This window comes from Rhea americana, unplaced genomic scaffold (genome assembly GCF_003343005.1).
Source record: "Rhea americana isolate MKP2758 unplaced genomic scaffold, rheAme1 scaffold_218, whole genome shotgun sequence".
Classification (NCBI taxonomy): domain Eukaryota; kingdom Metazoa; phylum Chordata; class Aves; order Rheiformes; family Rheidae; genus Rhea; species Rhea americana.
In genome coordinates, this window is record NW_028186321.1 from 1,421,078 (window position 1) to 1,442,020 (window position 20,943).

Sequence of the window (20,943 nt, forward strand, 5' to 3'; positions counted from 1 at the left end):
CAGCTCCAGGACAGGCAGATGTACTTCCCTTATTAGGGCGGAACATGAAACCTTTCCTCATTTTGACTGGCCCCTTATTCTACAGTATCACTGTTTTTAAAAATCCTTTTAAAGTGCTGCTAAGTGTAATATAGTTCTAGCCCTAGCTTTGCTTAATAAAAAGGTTTTAAAAATTGTAATTGACTCCACCTACTCTGACCAACATTATATAACGTAATATGAATGAGGCCCCATTAGCTGCGGATGACATTTTGAAAGGATAGCATCTGTGTAGTTACAACTTCCTGGAAATAGTATGCTTTTATGACTGCAATCCGAATTTCCACATTGCCATCTCTGSTAACGATGTATTTTTGATGAGAATTACTTCTATTAGGCCACTAAGGGAAACTAGAGAGAGCCTTAAGCCTTCCACAGGCCTTGTTTATAGTTTGTGTGAACTCACAGCCGATTTTCCTTGATTTAAGTATTTTTGTCATGTGATGTCAAAGACGTGTCCCCTGAACTGAAATATAATCCTACTGGAGGAATGCGTCACTGAAGTGAGTTCATACAAGTATTATGCAGGCAGATGAACTTTCACACCTCTAATGCTGGAATGCCTACAACGCTGCTCCAAAAGCTAGAGTAGCCAAATGGTTACAAGACACATTTTTACAGTGTTGTTGACTATCAAAATGAAACTAAAAGAAGCATCAATATTCCACCTATAACTAAGCAGGCAGCTTGTAGTCCATTTGTTATTTCAAGATGCTTGCTGTATTGCAATTTATACTTTTTTTTTAAGATAAACTGTGACAATTCTAGATTATCACTCCAAGCATGCCTTTTATAACTAGGATCTCAGATAGGTTGAAACCTGATTTTTGATCTCCTGATGATTCAAGTGTAACTCAATAACTAATCAATTGCCCTGAGCTTCTGTATTAGATGAAAATTTTCCTCATATGCTGTAAACATGAGCTATGAAGTTAAATGACTTGTTCAATCTACAAATGAAAGTTAAAGACAATTTCTAGAGTCTGGTTCTGACTCCTTCCTTACTTGCTCTCATTCCACACTGGTTTGACTCCATTGCTTTCATTTTACATGGATGTGGCTGAAGTCCCCTATTTTAACCATCCTATGTTGCTGACTGCAACCACAAAGTACTTTTTAAAAAATGCAACTGTTCACAAAACAAGAGGAGTGCCTTTAAATCCCACTGGCTCAATGAATACAATGTCTGCCTAGAAATTTAGAAGTAATAGTTAATAAAAAGCTAGTGACTTTGCAGGACAAGAACGCCCTAAGGTAAATTTCTGCAAATCAAATAGCAGTAGATATTAATTTCTTGATGTTATATATATATATATATATATATATATATATATATGTATTAAAAAAATCTATTAAGTGGTGACTAAGGGGGAGGGGAGAGAACAAAGACGGGGGGGGGGGGAAGAAATGCTAAGCCAAATTATTCCCTCAATCCACACATGCAATATGAAATAAAATTGAAAGGAGGCAAGGGAAATTGAAGGACACATTTTGATCTTGATAAGAAAGCAGCTGTCAGAGTTCAACTACAATGAGGTACTAAAAGAAATTTCTATTTTTAGAAGAGTGTATTTGAGACTGATTACTGCCCTTACATTTCCAACTTATAAAATCACAAGACTAAATTAGGCTTCTATATTATTTTATTTCCCTCTTAAAATAAAGCATTGAAGTCCTGCACACATATAAATATCCCCACAGTTTCTTACACACTTTCTATCCATCATTACTTTAAGTGCCCAATTGTGAGCATTAAAAATAAAACATTACCATTAGAGTGGCTACACTTACAGAAGGACTGGTATTCTGACAAGGCAGGACATTGATTTTCACCTGCAWAGGAATACATCCTAATACAACACTCATCAATATTTACCCTGATTGTTTTTATTTTTCTTGCACTCAGCTGACCTATAAGTGATTAAAATACAGGGTTTGTTGTTGAAACATTTTTTACATAGTGTAAGAATAAAAGATAAATGCATTTCTTTCTTTCTAACGCCCTCTTTCCCCCATGAAGTGTTTACTGTGTCCCAAGCTGCTATGATGATTAAAAACCAGTTGAAAAGAGCTCTGGAAATGCATGCAACTTAAAATCCACTTAAACACACTTTAAGTTATAAAGTCTGAGAGCTTTTAATTTCAGCATGTGGCTATGGTTCAGTAGGATTATTAGATGTGTTTGTTGTGCTGGCAAGACTGGTAAACACTTCTTCCTTAGTTTCAGGTTGATGTCGTTCCATTTTGGTTTCCTCTTTAGCATCTTTATTACTTGTATCTTCCTTGCTCTTGATTACCAAAGGTTCAATCTCCATGATTTCCTGTGGTGGCTTAGGCTCTGGCAAAGTTGACTGAAGTCCATCAACTTGAACTGGTTCTGGGACATCTTCTGCTTTCTGTTCAAGTCTTTCCAAAATGTTCTGGACCTTCCTTACACCATCTCTCCTGGCCTGGCGCACATCTGCACGACCCTCGGGGTCCACTGAGTCTAGGGCTAGCAACTCTTTGGTCAAATATTCTTCAATCATCAAGTATTTTTTATCAGTTTTCTTGCCTTCAAAGGAGTCGACTGCCTGCTCAAGCATTTGTACTTTCTCCAGAATTGCCTCCACTTTCAAAACACCAGGATGCTTTTGAGGTTCTCCCATTTCAACTGTCTTCACTGTTGCAGCCTCTTCAGGAGCAGGCCCTTCCTGTGGGGGCACAACTTTAGCTGGGCAGGGAACTTTTTTCTCAGCTCTCTCCGGCATAGCTGCAGGTTTCTGAGGCGGTGGTTTAGAATCTGGTTCCTGGTGAGTGACCTGAATTGGGATATATGGTGAAGGCATCTCAGTATCAGGTGGTGGGACTGCCTTGATTTCTGTTTTGCTCTCAGGTGGTGGGGACGGTCTTGGTGGCTCTTGAGGTGGGACTTGTTGCTGAGAAACCTGCTGAGGAAGAAAAGTGTGTGTTGAGATATTAAAAAAACATTATTTCTTCTTAAAACAACCTCCCCCCCMAAAAAAAAAATAACAAAAAGGAAAGGTTTAGTCCAAGGTTTTCAGGAGTGACTCAACCATGGATACCAGTCTGAAACCACCTAGACAAACATCTTGATTTTCAGAAGACATCAGTACCTATTCTTCTGAAATTCAGGCGCTTCCACCTGTCTCAGGTTGGAGTACCCCAAAAGGCTAAAGATGCTCGTAAAATCTAGGCCTTGAATTGCCATTTAAACATGAAAACTGAAATACAGTTATGCCAGGCATTTGGCTAAGGTTCTCCCAAACACCATATCCCTGTAACCTCACCTCCTAATGCTGGTTCCGACTCTTAATGACTCAGTAAGGACAAGGAATGTGGAAAAAACTAACAAATTGGGAAGAGGAAACAAAAGTTTTCCTTTCTCCTCTTCTTTCCATTACCATCTCCATCTCTGCCTACCCAACCCACAACTGTGGCAAGGAAGCTACCAAGCTTCCTTCTGCTCACCAAGCCCTCTCTCTAAAGCACTGCCCACAGCATGGGGAGTTCAGTGCAACTATCCCAAGAGCCCAACAGAGGAGTCTTATTCTACACTGCTCTTGCTATTCTCATTAAGAAGTGATTTTAGTACATTCTCTTATGAGTTGGTGGTGAACTTAAAGTTTTACTTAGCATCCAATTTTCTGCAGTTTTAGAACTGCAATTTTAGAGCATTTAAAATGATACCTGTGCACTGCTGAATTTTACTATTCTACAACACAAAAAAAAATACTTAAGAGTTCAGTTATTATTTTAAAGCTCTGAGATTAATACCAACTGACTCTCAAAGATATAAAACTTCAAACTACAAAATACTGCCTGTGCTTACAGAAGTCAGCTCTACAAGCAATTTWATAAAATGGAATGTTAGGCTAAGCCCTGGCCTGACTGAAATCAGTAAGGTTTTTCCAGCTGACTTCAGTGCAGTCCAGATGTCATCCTCAGTGAGTCACCAACTCAGATACAKTATTTCTTGAAGAATTATCAGTATTTTGCTGAGTTTTGCTTTGAGTTATTCTTATCCCATTCCCATTTTCAAGATACTAAATTTTTTGCTAGTGTGTTTACTGATTTTATTTTTAGTGTTTGCATGGAAAGGTTACTATAACAGTCTTACTCATTGTAGCTTTTAGAGATAATCCCTGGGGTTACTACACAAATAACAACCAGTCATGAACTCAGAAATCTATCAAAATTGAAATGAATAGGGTTTTGAAGCCTTAATGAAAAGCTGGAGTTCATGAGACCTGTACTTTCATTCCCCTGACAGCTCCTTTACTTATTCATGCACACAAACAGTGCTTTTGGAAAGGGACATGATCAGGCTCTTACAGATGTAGAAACCTGAAGTAAAATACCTATATTTATATCATGTAAGTAAGTACCCTGAATTTCAAAAACTCATCTACACTGACAATCTGTTATGACTTTAATCCACGTAAACATTGAATAAAATTTGATTAGGGACCTCAAATTCTCACCCCTAAATATAAATTCGTATTAAAACCTGGGATATGTCATTAATTCTGAAGTCTTAATTGGTCTGGTCTAGCACAAGGTTTTTGAAAGTATCAACCTAATTCTGCTTCTGTCAGTTTCAATGCAAAAGAACTCTCCAGACACAAAATCTAGGGTGTTTTTTTTTTTTTTTTTTTTTTTTACATAAATAAAATTCCCTTCCACATGCTCACAAGTGCCAATAAAATTTAGCTTTTTGTGTTGAGGAATTCTTGACTCAGAAGATATTTAACTGTAGTCTTAGTAAAACATTTGTTTAACATGAAAAAAATATTATTAAAACATAATGGAAAGTGGCTAGTTTCCACCTTTACATATCTAAAATAAACTGTATCCAAGGGCAGAGATAGGTTTAAGGTATAGTTAATGGCAGGTTACAACTTGTACTTCTAAGGAAGTTACTTTTATTTAACATTTGAATCAAGTTTTAGTCCTTCCCTTCTGTTAGAGGATATTTATTTACAGATAATGTACTTCCAGAATAGGATGAGCTTGTAGTTTAAATCTCAGTTAGTCTTGGTTCTAAATTTTTGTTCTGAGTATGTGTGCTTCGTATGCATTTTGGGCAAACTGAACAGCCTGTGGTAATCTTGTAACATCAATTTGGACAAAATAATGTCCATTTTCTAACACTACGTTACTGCTTTTAAATCCCTGAAATCAGAACACTAAGATTATTAAATTTTACTTGCAGTATCGGACACTAAATTGTTCTTAGTGGTAGAAATAGGGAAGACAAAAGGACGAGTCATACTTACTGTTAAATATATTAGTTCAGTGTACAGATGAAGAAATGTTTCAAATTTTTGATCAAAGAAACACTAGTGTTAACATACACGCCTGCTGGTCTAATTCAAGTCCTACTAGTCTTAGATTACGAGAAAAGTAGATTGGAAGGAAGAACTTCACTATTCTGAAAAAGGTGAAAAACTGTTGTTCCAGGACATTTATCTGTCAAGAAGAATGTCCTTCAGGTAGGAAGGAGAAAAAGGTTTAAGATTAGCCTATGCTGATCCACTTTCCTCATAACTGAAATTACTTTCTGCATCTGAAGCTATTTTAAATGGTTCTGAGACATTTATGAGGCGTTTTTACATAAATGCCGCAAAGCTCATAGACCTGTTTTTTTAACCCCTCACATACTGCAACATCAGTGACCTCAGTGTACTTATACCAAATTAAACTCTGATGAAAGGAAAATCATTTTCTGCATGTTAGAAGTGATTTGCTTAATGTAGTTCAATGACCTGAAGACTTCCAATACCTGATAGGTGCAAAGGTAACTTGCTGCTAATATATTACCTCAACAACAAAGCTGTTATCAATTAGAATTTCTCAATTTGTTTAAAACCAGTAATGGATAATGCTTTACGTACTTTCATGTACCTGCTAGTATGAGCAAACTTTTCAACTTTAGCCAACAAAGTAATTAGTGTGTATTTACCCTCCCCAATCTACATACCTGAGGTCTGTCTACAACTGTCTGTACTCTGATAGGAGCTTGGGGCTGTATCTGAGTTGTAACTCTAGCTGGCGAACTTTCACGACTCGATGAACCTTTCTGAGACATTCTGAATGGAGATTGGGCTCGTGCTGTCTTAGACTCCCTGTCATCTGGTTGAATTTTGTGAAATACTGGTTGATGGGCTTGGTATTCACTCTGCTGGGCAGGGTAGTGTGTCTTCTGTGCCTGATGATAGACTTGAGATGGCTGCCTTTGGACATTTTCATGGATCACAGGAATTGGAATATAACCACGAGGAAGCTGATGGCTTCCTGTGTTGGATCTGCCAGATGACTGAGGGGAAACCGTTGGTGAATCAGAAGCTCCAGGAGACTGAGGCTGTCGTGAAAACAAAATTCATTATTAGTTTTAATCCTCACAGTACTTTTTGTTTCCGAAGAGAAAAGATAGTCATGGAAACTGAACCTGTGTTTCTGGCATGCAGAGGATCTACTTCCTTGCATTTTTTTTGCCAAGTGCCTCTGGACAAACCGCAGAACTAGTGGGAGAGCATCATTATAACAAGTAGAAACCTGAGCTACAGCATTCCCATCCCTCAAATGGGCAGGGAGGGGATGCTCAGTCAGAATGTTTTCTGCTTCTACATGGCTGTTCCTGTCTAAACCTGTTAAATTTGAGGCAAACTAAAGTTAAGCAAACAAATTACATGCTAGAGACAAAAACAAACCACTAATAGAGGCACACCAAGTTTAGCTTTCTGATCTTGATCACACTAATAGATTTTGTTTTGTTTTAAACATGCAATTCTGAAGTAGGTGATGGCAAGGTACATACAGTTAATGCCTTTTTTCCTTCTACGACTTTCCAGTAACTTAGTCCCACTAGCACTAGCAATGATAGCTGCTACAGTTTAGACCTATCATAGCGTAGACCTGGAATCACTGCTGAATCCAGCACCCAYGTGGAATAGGAAAAGGCAATTCATTAGTTCACAGCTCCCTCCCTCTTTCCTGCCATGCCATCACTTACTTTGCATGAACTGCTGCAGCTGTCAAACCATTCTATGAGCTGAATGAACCGGCTAACTAGAGGAGAAAAAAGATTGTTTTCTGACATGTTTGTTAACTGCCTCAGTGAAAGGCCATGTAAGACTGGAGTTGACACAAGGGAAAGGGCAGGACAATACAGCCAGAAGAGAGAGAAGAGCAAGCAAGACAGGAGAGGAAGGGGAACAAAACCTCTCTTTTGGTACTGGTGATCTATTAGATCAGTTCAGCTATGAAACAGCTACCTAAAATGAAAAAATAAATAAATGCTTGTTTGTATTACTGTACCCATCACTGCCACTGTTGGTAGCCCTGCCTATGTGGGTTTCAAAGGCACAGCCACAAGGTCTGGTCAGTTAATGCCCACACCATGTTACCTAAGTGTACAACAGCATGTTCTCAGGACCTCAGTAGCTATCCCAAAGCAATGCAGCTGGAGGCACAGATGACATGTTCCTGCAGTCAGTTTGTGTAAGAGACAAAGCACATTAACTGACCAACTGTACTACACCAGGAGAAGGAAAAACTGATTGTACAGATTAGACAGCGCACCTGGGGAGTTCTGGCTACACTGGGGAAGAATGAAAACAAGAAACCCTTCACTACACCAACCCAGCTATGAGAGTGGCCTGAACTGCATGGATAAAGCATTGCTAGTTGAGACAGCTGAGATTACTGCTAACAGAATTTTAATTACACTGTTCAGATTCAGAACAGGTTTCAGAGCAAAATCCACTACTGCTACATTACAAGATTGCTGATATGTTCTCAAATTCATAAAGGTTGAATTTTCTGCTCRTCTTCCTTTGATTAAAACTGAGGATACATTTTAGTATAGTAGAAGGATACAGTTTCTGCTAATTCTCTAGAGAGAACAAGCAAGCCAAAATTTTATCTTCTGGCACAAAAACCAAGCAAGTCATCTTTTTTCTTTTTAGGAGTCATAGTTTGTAACTATTTTAACATACCACTGAAGGAGAAAAACATTTTACAATTCATTTTAAAGCTGTAAATCTATGTATGTAAATCTATACACTTAGTAAGAGTGAAGTATTAAATTGGAAAGCAAAGATCACAACAGYACAAACTTCTAAAATGGCTCAGGTTATTAGCTAACTAGCTGTATTTATTTTTGCCTCATTCACTTTTTTCACTTCATGGGGCTTTTTTACTTACAGCATAGAAGACGAGACTTGCCTGCATACTCAGCTTACAGAGTAACTGGCATAAATCATAAGCAATCCTCATCTACTGTAAGACAACCTGCATGACTCAGAGGATCTCTTTTCTCAGAAACAATTTACATGCATCCGTTTCTGCATAATCATTTGAGAATGAGAACTTACGATAGTAGAAAAAAAAGGTGAACACTTATGCTGAAATGACTGTGCACTTTTGCATTTTAATACTCTGGAATTATCTGGAAAATGTAATCCTGTGGTAAGTTTGGATATCTGAAGGATAAACTAGCCTTGTGACATTCAGGTCACAAATGTTGCAAAGACTAATGCAAACACACCCTAGCAATATTGACAACTTACCTCAGGTCCATGTGTAGCTGGAGCTTGGGCTGCTGCAGCTGCTGTTGTCTGTCCACATTGTTTATCTGTCGGAGAGGCTTCAGCATGTCCCCTAGAAGGGGACTCGGAGCGGGCATAGGCCCCCCTTAAAGGTGGTTGTGCCTGCACTGTGGTAGGCACAGCTTCTGTCTTGAACCGTTGCACGCTAGGTTGTTGAGCAGAAAAGCAGGGGTGCTGCTGTCTGTTATCAATGCCTTCATGGATGACTGGAATTGGGATATAGCCAGCCCGCAGTTTTGGGTATCCCATGTTTGCTTGTGGTTGCTTTGGACTATCACGAGATGGGCCATTTGCTGATGACTGGCCTTCCTAAAAGTTAAAAATATGACACAGCATTTGCTAGCAACTCAGCTCAATGCACCTCGTAAGGAAAAGCAGCCCTAAAGGCCCATCTTAAAAACAGTATCAACTGCTTATTAAGACTTCAGACCCTCCCAGATCCRAGCAGGGTATTTAGCTATAGTTCCAAACAATTCAGAACTGCAGGTGAGAGAAGAAAGGAAGCTAAGTATTTTTTTATTTGTATGTCTCTTCCTTTCCTTACCTCTTCCCCATCCCCTGATAAATATCAACTCAGGYTTTAAAGTACCATCTAATTAAGATAGTTTCTCATTTAGCATACATTACTTGCATATAGCCTCCGGTCTACCTGCTTCAGATGGAAACACTCTAAACAACCATCTGTGAGACTAGAGACATTTCCTTAGCATGCTTCAGAATCTATCCCATGTAAGAAGTAAGATTTTGCAATTTGTTGGTCTTGTTCTTCCCACTGGCTAAGAACTGCTGATGCTGGATACTGAAAATATCCACTAATATTCACTTTCAGCTAAAAGAGAATTCATTTCAGTAAATACTGAGGGAGAGAAGAGGGGAAGATAAGATAGTGTAATAAAGAGAAAAATGCTGAAAAAATAAATCCCTGTGTTGTCTGAGTATGCTTACTGAACAATGTCAAAGCTCTGGCAAGGGTGGAAGTGGTTTGTACTAAGATCCCTCATAAGTCCTCTAATAAGTTCTTCCTGCAACGGTCATTCTATTTTGAGGCCCTGCTAGGGCCAAGTTCCAGATGTATCTCTAAGTCAGATCATATAACAAGCACCTCTGTCATTCAGAGGGTAATGTCATTATTCAGTAAGAGGGGAATTTAATAAGGGGACATATGGTGCAAGTGTTTGGAACCCTATTTTTAAAGAGGTGTTTAAGCTGCAAAAATATTTAGTTTATGTAGCCTCTGTATATAGAATATACTCATTCATTAAGTGAAGAATTAACTATTTTACCGATCAGATTCTGAGTGTTTCTCCTATATGACAGTATGTCTTTAAAAAGCAATTTCTGAGAAATCCTGTAAGCTATGAAACTGTAGAGAATAACTTCTATTATTCAGTAAGTTAATGAAATAAAGATTAAAAAGTACATAAAGGAAGAAGTTTAAAACCAGAGGCCCCGATGCTGTACTTGTTTTTACTGACAAAAAAAAAAAAAAAAAAAAAAGCCTCCACAGTCAGAGGAAAAATCCTGAAAAAGGCACAGAGGAGAACTAAGCCCAGAAAGTTCTCACAGGAAAGTAATTTGAAGTTGGCTTTTCCAGTTACAGAACAAGGATGATCTCACGCCAAGTTCTGCACTGGGATCCACCACTAACAAATGAGTCATTTTAATTCATTCTACTGGGAAACTATTCATCTCCTGAACACAGACGATCTAGGGACTTCAGGACCCTGATGACCAACTACTGCATTATTTGTCAATTCGCTTTCTGTTGGACCAATGAAGTTACCAATACAACCAGAATCTGCAGTGCTTCTGGCAGGTGTTTCTTCTAGGATCTGGAGTGGCACACAGCTGTGCCAACAAACTGCATTTGCTGGAAAATAAATTTGATTTGCACTCAGCTAGCAACCATGTGAGGCTATGTGCAAAGCCAAATTTCTGCCAAGTGCRCAGAGCTGACCAGGCTGCCTCCCAGTGAGGAAAACTGATGATTCGACACTCGGAAGAAACACCTTGTAGCTCAGTGCTGACTCAATACATTCATGCTTGGCTCTCACCAGCTGCTYCGCACACACTCTCTGAGGAAAGCTCTCCTCTGACAGAGGGGGCAGGCAAGCTGTGGATGTCACTGGAGAATTCAGAGTAAGCCACCCCACCTAGATTTAGATCTCCCACTACTATAAAAAGGAGATTCACTCACTTCGAGCACTGTCAGACTCCCTGTAGGAAGGGTCAAAGCCTGGAAAAGCTTAGGTGCTGAATGGGCCAGGAGTACCTACAGATCTCCCAACAAGGGAAGTATCTTGGCCATGGTCACTCCACTCATGCTCCACTATCATAGCAAGGTGCAAGTAGAACAATTCTACCCTAAAGGATTAGAGGCTAGCTCCTACTTTCCTGGCATTTGTAAAGACTGGCAGTCTTTTGACCTGTTCAATTTTGAGATAAGCCCTTCAGTCTTCTGGAGTCTTCTCTAAGCAAGAAATCATTGCCAAGGCTTGAACACTCACCATGTCCCATTCCCCTCTATCCTCCATGAATACCTTCCTAGCATTTTGACCATGGGTTTCCTCATCCATATCATTRTTTTCAGATCCTTTAGGCTGCCCTTGTTTTGAACCAGCTTAGCAATCTGACAGATCTGCCTCTGCAACTTAAACCCTGGTTAGAACTTCAAAACAAGCAGTACAAAAGCAAAGAAAAATCAGGTTGGATTGCTTTTTTGAACAACTGAGTTTRTATCTGAAGTGAAGTTTTTGGCAAGTTTTAACACATTTTTAATAGAAGTACTGCTCCCTCTTTAAGGACAGTAGCATAAAAATGATAGAATCATAGAATCAGTAAGGTTGGAAGGGACCTCTGGGGATCATCTAGTCCAACCTTCCTGCTCAGCTGGGTCACCTAGAGCATCGTAGACAGGGTTGTATCCAGGCGGGCCTTGAAGATCTCCAGAGAAGGAGACTCCACAACCTCTCTGGGCAACCTGTGCCAGGGCTCCATCACCCTCACAGGGAAGAAATTCCCCGTCACGATCAGGCAGAACTTCCTGTGCTTCAGTTTCTGCCCACTGCCTCTTGTCCTGTCACATGGGACAACTGAAAAGAGTTTGTCCCCTTCCCCTTGACACCCTCCCTTCAGGTACTTGTACACATTGATMAGATCCCCCCTCAGTCTTCTCTTCCCCAGGCTGAAGAGGCCCAGCTCTCGCAGCCGTTCCTCRTAGGGCAGGTGCTCCAGCCCTCTGATCATCTCGGTAGCCCTACACTGGACTCTCTCCAGCAGCTCCATGTCTCTCTTAAACTACACTCCTGTAATTTGTCATTTATTCTTACAGCTGCCCATAACTTACCCTGCTCCTGTGGAAAGTTAGCAGTTAGAGTTGGYCCTTTGTTCCAGGTTTCTTTTCCCCCTATGGTCAAGTCTGCTAACTAAGGAACACTTTCTTTTTTTGGTCTCCGTACAGTACTGCTATATTGAAGCTATCCTCAGTAAAGGAAAAAACACAAGTTCCCTTTTTCTTATGCTATCAGCAAGTCCGACACAGAGAGATCACAGATTCAGGAAAGATGCTTTCATCACAACTATTCTTCCTGATCCACATTGTTCTTTCAATATTTAATATTTAATTCCATAAGCAGTTGCTTGTGTTAGCCAGTTAGTATCACATTCTCAACATCTCTTCTTCTTTCTTGCTCTCTCCTGTTTCCTTTCTCCACACAGTTCCGTAAGTCTGTGAAAATGCAGCAATCTACTCTTTGGAACACCCCACATTGAGGAAAGGCACTGAAACAAACTGCCTTAGTTGAGTTAAACAGCTCCAACTGCTTGGGACTCCTTTTTAATGCAGATCCAGCACAACTGCAGGGCCACGCAGATATCCTGACATCCCAATAGTTAGGCTTTCAGCCGAAAGAATCCCTTGCTCGCTACAGGACAGCCTACGCTGCCAACCTGGACCAGCAGGTTCTGGGAGACTCCTGATAGGAGAAACTCACTGGTATCGAGGGGATAGCCTGACAGGGGAGGAGGATCCGCATCAAGCTCTAGAAAACTCCTATTGCAATACTATGAGCAAGAGATTCGTGGAATCCCCCTGAACACTTTCATTCTCAAAATTTACACCATAGCCAGCCAGGAGACCAAACATTTCTTCTTCAGTTCTTATTTGCCCTGTAACAAACACATTTTTTTGCTTATTTATATAAACAAACATTTTATCTGGAAAAGTTCTGAGTTCACATTTAGCACAAACCTGCATAAAAAGATATGAACAATAAATTAATAAATGAATTAAAAGACTCAGTCCATCCTCCTTCCCAGTTCAAAATATGGAAAGCAGGAACCAAACTTCTGTAACTGCTTAAGAAAACAAAGTAAGTTTATCCTCCTCTCACCCAGGGAATCAAGAAGTACTTTGAAAATAAAATTGAAAAAAAAAGAAATAGAATATTACTGAAGTTTCTCATAAGTAGAACAACTGACAATTAACGTTATAGGAATCCAGGTTGTGATCAGATGCTCAGTTTATATTTAAGTGACAAAATCTCCAAAAGAACGGAGCACAAAAACTCCCTCAAAAAGCTCAGAAATGTTAAAAACAGTACTAGCCTACATTTCAGATAGCTTTAAACAACACTAGAAACTCGGATCCAACCCATCATTCATGAAGCACTACTACAAAGAACACTGGACAAGTCCTGCTCAGACTAGAAAGAAAATGCATTGGACAAGCTACAAGCGACCCAGCCGCACAGTGCTGGAAGATCAGCGGGGGAGGAATTGCAGCCATCACACCTCTTGGGAAGAGGACATGCGTTTCTGTTGTGAGGTCATCACCACGATAAATAAAGGTGCAGCCAGCACAAGTTGAGCAACTGGAAAAAACACTTCATATCCCCACATCCTACTCTTGGCTTCCCATGGAGAGGGCATGGTCAGGAACGATGCTAAAATCCTTAAACTTACTCAGAAATTTTAAGCGAGTTCTGGAACGAGTTTAAGTGAGACAGTAAGAGAAAAACAAGACGTTTGAGCAGAACTCCCTCTGCTGAAGTCCTATCTGCARTGGATAATGCTGTAACTCCTCATGTGCCCCAATGACTGCTCAAGTATTATTTCAGATTGAAAGACAAAACCCTGCAAATTCAGACATTGCTTATGCAAGTAAATTCCCATGCAAGTCAATCAGATGGCTGTACTGATATACTGAAATCTGTCAAAATAGTCTGTACGCAAAATAGATTACTTCAATAGTAGTATCAAACTTGGAATCTTCCTTTTAAAATTACTTGCATATTATACTTTTCATTCCTCTTATACAAAAATTATGTACAAAAAAACAACTTAATAAGCAAGTTCTGCTACAATCATGCCCTAATACTTCTCTTAAACTGTGTTGATATAGTTGTAGAAACTACATCAATTCATTTCTCTAAAACATACATAAAATATACACACAATATACACATCTAGCACTTCTGCAGCTTATAGAGCAACAGTACAGATTTAAATATACACTTGTTTTGTAAATATTATCTAGCAAAAGAATGCTAATTTTACTTTTAACATTACCTATAGAAAAATGTGTCTTTCTACGTGCAAACAAAAGGATCTATTGACTTCAGTATGGTTATTAACTTTTAAATTGCTGTGGTAAAGAATATCATGCAAATAGAAGTATCCAGGTTGCTCAAAAACAGAAAAAAATGCCAGTAGAAAATGTTATTTACGTTGAAAGTGTACCTCCCATAACTGTGATCCCTGTTAAGTATTTTTATGAAGTAGGGAGTAGTACAATTCCATTCTTTTATAAGAAAACAGAACAATGCAACTGAAATGAGTGACTGACATATGTCACATATGACAACTAAATTGTCTTGTACATACACTCAGCCTTTATTTTTAAATCAAAAATTGCCATGGATGACCTAAAAAAACAGTGTTATCTCATATTCAAATGTAAGAATGGTGTATAAAATCTGTTTACAAAAAAAATTACRGACAGGCAAAACAGTCCATATTAGAATTGGATTCCATATCCTCTGTTATTTYGCTTTTAGACAAGTATTTTCTTCTCTGTTGCTCTATGCAGATAAGTCAAAAGTATTAGACTACCTTTGCTTGTAGTAAAATCAGCACATCGAAATATTTCTGGTAACTTGATTAAAATACTAAAATGTTTCTCAAGGGTGCTGTGTGTTTATACATATTAATAGTACAACACAATCAGAAAGTGTGTATCATTAATACTTCTCAGAGAATTAATATGGGTGGACAAGGCAGAGACTAATTTGCTGTAAGTACTGACCAGCAACTTCGTATTACTGTATTTCAGCCACTGAGGATTTTTACATTCTCATTCTTTTACTCACTATTTGTACTCCAGTATATAGACTGAGCACATAGGTATTTGAGCAAGATATCATTAGCTAGTGACTGAAGGAAGCCATGAATAAGTTTAGTCTCATGAGCTGTCTTCATAGAACTTCATGTCAGTCACATAATGTAACCTATTTATACACAAAGCTGCTTCTGATGTTTTATTTATTAAATGCTGAGTTTTATTTCCTAACTTACACATGCATAGGTGAACCAGGCTTTTGTTTTCTCTTGTAATTATAATGCTGTATTATACAAGCATTTCATCAGTATATGCTCTAAGTGGCAGAGGGCAATGATGTCATTAGAAATAAACAAACACTATTAAAAGTTGAGGGAGAAGTTTAATCACAGGTCCTAGGCTTTTCAGAATTTGAGAGCCTTACCAGAGCCAACCTGTTTGCTAGCTTGTGRACTAATCTTATTTCAGGAACTAAAATGGTTCCTTTATTGATCATTAAGCTGATTCTTCTGAAGCTAAAATGTCTTGGCCCAGGCCTGAAGACACTTGCTCTTTATGCCCATGATTCAAAGTTGGCCATACAAAATGCATCAGAAATTCAAAAAATGCTGAACTGAACATGTTCTGAGAAAGCAGTGACTTCTATAAACAGAGGAGTCTGCTAACTCCTCTTTCTGAGAGGAAAAGAGAGTTGGTGTCATCACTCACTGTCAAGTGTAATGCACTGATTTGAAGAAAAGCCCTTTAGAGCACTAACAGAAATTTCCTTGTCAAGCATCTTAAGAATGACATACTTTAAGGTAAGCTGTTTCTGTCCACTGCCTGCTTGCCTAAGAAGTAGGTGGCCAACCTACCTTAGAACAYAGAAAAAAGTACAGCCTCAAGAAGGAGCATAACATTTCCCCATAGAAAGGAGAGTAAATAGCTAACAATTAAAGAGTCAGTGTAAATTGCTAGTRTCTTTATTTTCAGCTAGATTTCATTTTGCACATAGGTTTTTTAATTTCAGTTTCTTAAACGGTAATTTTCCAACACTAAAAACACTTGCTTACTCTGCACCTTATTTATCAATTGTGAGACTTTGTCATCAACCATAAAAACTTTTGTGCTATCCAGCCTACTTGGTGATGTTAGTCAACTCACTTCACCACCCCATGTCTGTAAAACCAAGGAGAAAAGAAGAATCAAAACAACAGCTTCTGTAAAGTAGCTGAAGATATAGCATTTTTCATCTGTAAATAAATAATGTAATTTTAAGAAACTTTCATAAGCCATTTCTGCTATTTTATATTTATATATAATTTAGCTTGAAGTGATGGCATAGCTGCCACAAAAAAAGGAGGAGCCAGAACTTACCTAGTGAATGATACTGTCTCTATACCTCAAAGCATACTGAATTGTTATCTGCCTTATCATGATTCAAGTGGGAACAATTCTATTTTCACAACGTGGTTAGATGAAAGTCATGCCAATGTGCAAGTTACAGGTGTTAAGAATATGATTGTTGGCTATGAGCGTTGGCACAATATTCTTTCCTTCTCATYTAGCTAAAAGGTACACTCTACTGGAAACTATAAAGAACTATRCAAACAAAACTCTTATCTTTCCTCTTGTATGATTGCCCAGACACTGCTGCATTACTTCTAATGTAATTTATTGGTGTTCTCTTTTCTTTTTTCTTATTTTTTCACCTTGTTTTATGGTACCTCTATAAATTTATTCCCCAAATCCACTATCAATAATATTAGTATTTAATAATACTAATTTTAAATTGCGTTATTAATACTTCTAAATAACATTTCTAATTAACACAAATAATTAATTATTAATTAATAGTATTAGTATTGCAACTTCTACACATTATACACTTTTTATACAGCACACTTAACCCAGCTGCATAATTTATAAAGGAATGGGTGATATATAAACCCAATTGTGGTAGAATGCACATCAGCAAAAAGAATGTAAAACACTCCAGATCTAAAATGTTACCTACTCATCAATGGAAGGAAATTTGAGAAAAATCATTGCAAATGATGCAGGATTTCAGAGAGGCTATTGACATTTCCATGCCATTTCCAATTTGGCCTCCTAGGAAATTTTCAGTCAACTTGAACCTGAGAAGCCAATGCTCAARAATAAGGTCCGTGCTAAAGAGATGAAAATCTAGTGACTTAAGACTTTTTTGGGGAAGCAAAGAGAAAAGAGGTCTAAGTCATGAAGTAAAAGAAAGGGTAAGGACAGAAACTTAGGTGCAGTTAAGTTGTTCCCAAATACTACAGAAACCTTTAATAAGATAATACAGCTTTTTTCTTTCTGTAGACGTCTGCAGTCATTGCTGGAACCAATAAATATATTATCTTTATGATTGTTCCAGGACTTGAAGCTGTACCAGCTAGCTTTAATCTCTAACATAAGATAGTTGCAATCTACTGATGATCACAGTATTAGTTCAGTGAATTTCAGCACAGTCAGTTCCTTAGGCCTAATTTTAGTTGCGGTATTTCCCATTAGGTTTACTGCATGTGGAAGCAACATATCCAAGGGGCATCAATGAATATTTACACAAATCTTGTTTCTGTTTTCTTCCTTAAATGTAATCTATCTTTAATCAAAATTCTGGGGAACGAATATCCACTAAATGATTTAACATTTTAAGACAACCTTGCAGAAAGTATGCTGAGCTACGATGGCATCAGTTAAGACAGGAAACAAGCAGCAAGTAAGCATGCAAAATGAATAATTCTAAGAAAGAAATTATAGGGAGAACACTTTTCTACTAAAAGTATGTATGTACATACATCATGATATTGATCATACCCTTTTTGAAGGRCTTACTATTAACTAATTAGTCACTTGAAGGAATAGCATTAGTCTAATGAGATGTTTTTGTTAATAATGCTTTTCAGTCATCTATAAAGTCCTCATTTTTTCTTTTCCTCATTGAAGTCTGGTAAGAGATTTTCTATTCCTTCTTGATCAGCTCTGTAATCCAGCAATATTGCATGATATTGCAATGATTTCATACAAGTAACTGGGCTAAACATGAACAGCATGGACACACATTCTTTGCATGGGTGGAAAAAAAGCTAAACTAAGTAATAAAGTAACAGGATCATTTGAATCAAGGACAAGCAACTTAAACAGTGAAATGGAAACTCAAGGTCTGGTTCCATTGATTTAAAATGGCTCTATCATGGACTGGAATTTTTCGGAGTTGCGCCAGGTTGAGAGCTCCTTCTCCTTTAATCTGATTATAAATCTGGTGCAGTTTACTGCAGCCAACATACTTACATTGGTGCCAAACACAGTAAGCAAGAAGACCAGTATCAACAACTCCAAATGGAATTTTATTATTACTACTGTCTCAACTACGTTATTCATTTAGCTTAAAAAGCTCTGCTAGCTTTAGATCTGTGCTCCATACCCTGTCCACTTAAAAATGTAATAGCATGTTTGTTCACCTAAGCATCTTAAAAAAAAAAGGGAACGAATATTCAGGGAGAGCATATGGATAGATATACTGTAATGGTTAAAGAACACCACAAAGGATCAACAGAATTTCTAGTTCACTGCCTGAWTCCAGAAATTTATCGAGAGAACAATGTATCAAAGTAGTGAGTACAACTTGTCTTTGTAAAATCATCCCAGTAAAATATGCATGAAAGACTAAGTCAGTTTTTCTAATTCTCAGATCACTCCCTAAAACTTTAAGTTCTCAGTTCTTCTCATTCTTATGCTAACTCAGAACTGAAGAGTGTTAGTACCCAGCCTTTATCTGCCTATATCTGTAATTTAGTCCTTCTTAAATTGAAAGAAAAAAAWGTACCTAATGCCTTAAAAAAATCATTGTTGGGTTTGAAATTCAAYGTCAGTGGTTAATCTCTGTCTTCGCCAGCATAGCTTAGCTACAACATCAGACTGGAGCTCCCCAAAAATCAACAAATTTCCATTTTCATCTTTTGGGACCAGTGAACAATCCCAAGGCATACAAATCTCTTTCTGGTGCATATTATCATGTTTTTACGTTTGTAAAAGAAGGTATTCCTCCAAAGCCCTTCAAAAGCAGGTGCAACTTTTTTTTTTTTTTTTTTTTTTTTTTTTTATGTATAATAACCCTTGCAACTTGGCAAGAGAAGTACTTTTCATTACCACAGACTTTGTATCAGATAGGGCTGAAAATTGGTTTTGTTTCAAGCACCCACTCAAAAGAATACTGATCCATTAGAGCACTTCAAATTCCTGTTCTCATGCAATTATCAAAAGCAGCTTAAATGTAACTTTTCTCTTAAATGGGTTAGCATCAAGCATTATTTTCATAATAGATGCCTTTAAGTAAATAGCACAGATTTCTTCTCACTTGTGTTTTATGAAAGAAAGAAACATACTTGCTATGTTATTTTTATTGCCATACCAGCCAGTGTAATGGGTGCCTCATTATACTAGGCAGACAGTGTCTCCAAAAGGAGTTAAAGCACTTTTCCTCTGCATTCTAAATATTCACATTATTGAATTACATTTTTCTAAGGCTTCTCTACATTATTATCAGAATTATACACTTACATATTAAATTAACTAGTACTTATAAAGCTGAAAATGGGATAGAAGGATATGTCTTGTCAATTTTGATTCACTTCCACACTCTGAAAATAATATCTGTTGTATCTGTGAATGCAATTGCACTAAGTTTTCCTGGATTCAGCAACTGCAKGATAGAAAAGTATGTCCTGTTCATTTCTTTTAAATACCATACTGCTCTCACACTAAGATTTCAGTTACAATCTGCACTCACAAAATAGGCTATTATTATTCATTTAGTATTTAGAAAAAACTTAAACTCTTGAAATAATAATCTCTATTTAGTGCTTTGATTTAAATAAGGCTACAGAAAGAAAAGGCTGTAAYAGGTATGTTGAAGATACATTTTGAAGATATCGGGTATCTTCATGTTGATTTATCGTGGATAYGTTTTACACATAATTAAATTCAGTGCAAGTTTTTTTTTTACAATGGGCTACTGCTTAAAATGGCAACCCCAGCAGCACTTCGTCCCCGCAAGCAGGCGTAAGGCTCTTCCCAACACGATAAGAACAGTGAAGCCCTGGGTACTGTTAAGGGTGGGCTTGACGTGAGCGTGGCCAGGCTGATCAAAGCCTTTCGCTGCTCCGCAGCATTCTGCCAGCTCCGCTCCGCAGCCGTCACCCAGGCAGCGTTTTAGAGGGACAGCCAGGCAGCGCCAGCTGACTCCCAAAGCCTGGGGAGCCTTCCCTGGYGGCGACGCCAGCCGGCCTTGGGCCTCCGGGCTGCCGGCCAGGCGCGCGGCTCCGCGCAGGCYGCCCCGGCTTCCTTCACGGCGCAGGCCCAGCACCGCCACCTCTCACCGGGGAGCCGTCCTCCACGGGTCCCTGGCCGAGCCCTTCTCTARGGAGCAGCTGCGGGTGACACTGTAAATAGCAAGGGTGCCCAAATCACATCCTCTGTGTCACTGCTCTGATACTAACGCTTCATCCYGGCCCACTCCACTGAGTTGCAAAATCAAAGGCAAGCTGTAAAGTTTGGTGTACTGGGGATGAAAACAATGTTATCTGCAAGCAAACACAAGAAGATCCCATAGGAATTATTTTTCCACTGCATTCGTAACTTCTGGTTCAGCTCAAGTTTCCAGCACCTTCTGTCTAGCCACTGCATTCTTTACAGAAAATGCTAGTACTTGTCAAATCGCTGTACTTCCGAGAACCAACAGAGCTTGACTTGGAAGAGCTGTTTATGAGGGCCCTTACAAAATCACAACTGCTCTCCCCTCAGCTGCTTCTTTCCATGGACATATTTGGACTAAGATGCAGCTTTTCTCTGAGCATGCTTAAAAACAAAACCAAACCAGACAGCAAAATTACTGAGATAGTTTGTGACCAGAAAAGAAACCTTGACAAGTTAAGAGTCTGGGTTGGGTTTCTT

At 38.5% G+C, this 20,943-nt stretch overlaps 1 protein-coding gene across 1 annotated transcript in view; it reads right to left on the reverse strand.

Annotated features, from left to right (window-relative positions):
• Positions 1-1,664: 1,664 nt before the first annotated feature.
• The window catches only part of BAG3 (BAG cochaperone 3), a 20,029-nt gene continuing 750 nt past the window's right edge, over positions 1,665-20,943 (reverse strand). Inside the window, exons 2-4 of the mRNA XM_085305279.1 lie at positions 8,613-8,960; positions 6,023-6,403; positions 1,665-2,966 (exon numbers count right to left, since the gene is read on the reverse strand). Of these exons, the coding sequence (XP_085161405.1) occupies positions 2,193-2,966; positions 6,023-6,403; positions 8,613-8,960 (1,503 nt within the window). The 3' untranslated portion in view covers positions 1,665-2,192. The remainder of the gene's footprint in view (positions 2,967-6,022; positions 6,404-8,612; positions 8,961-20,943) is intronic.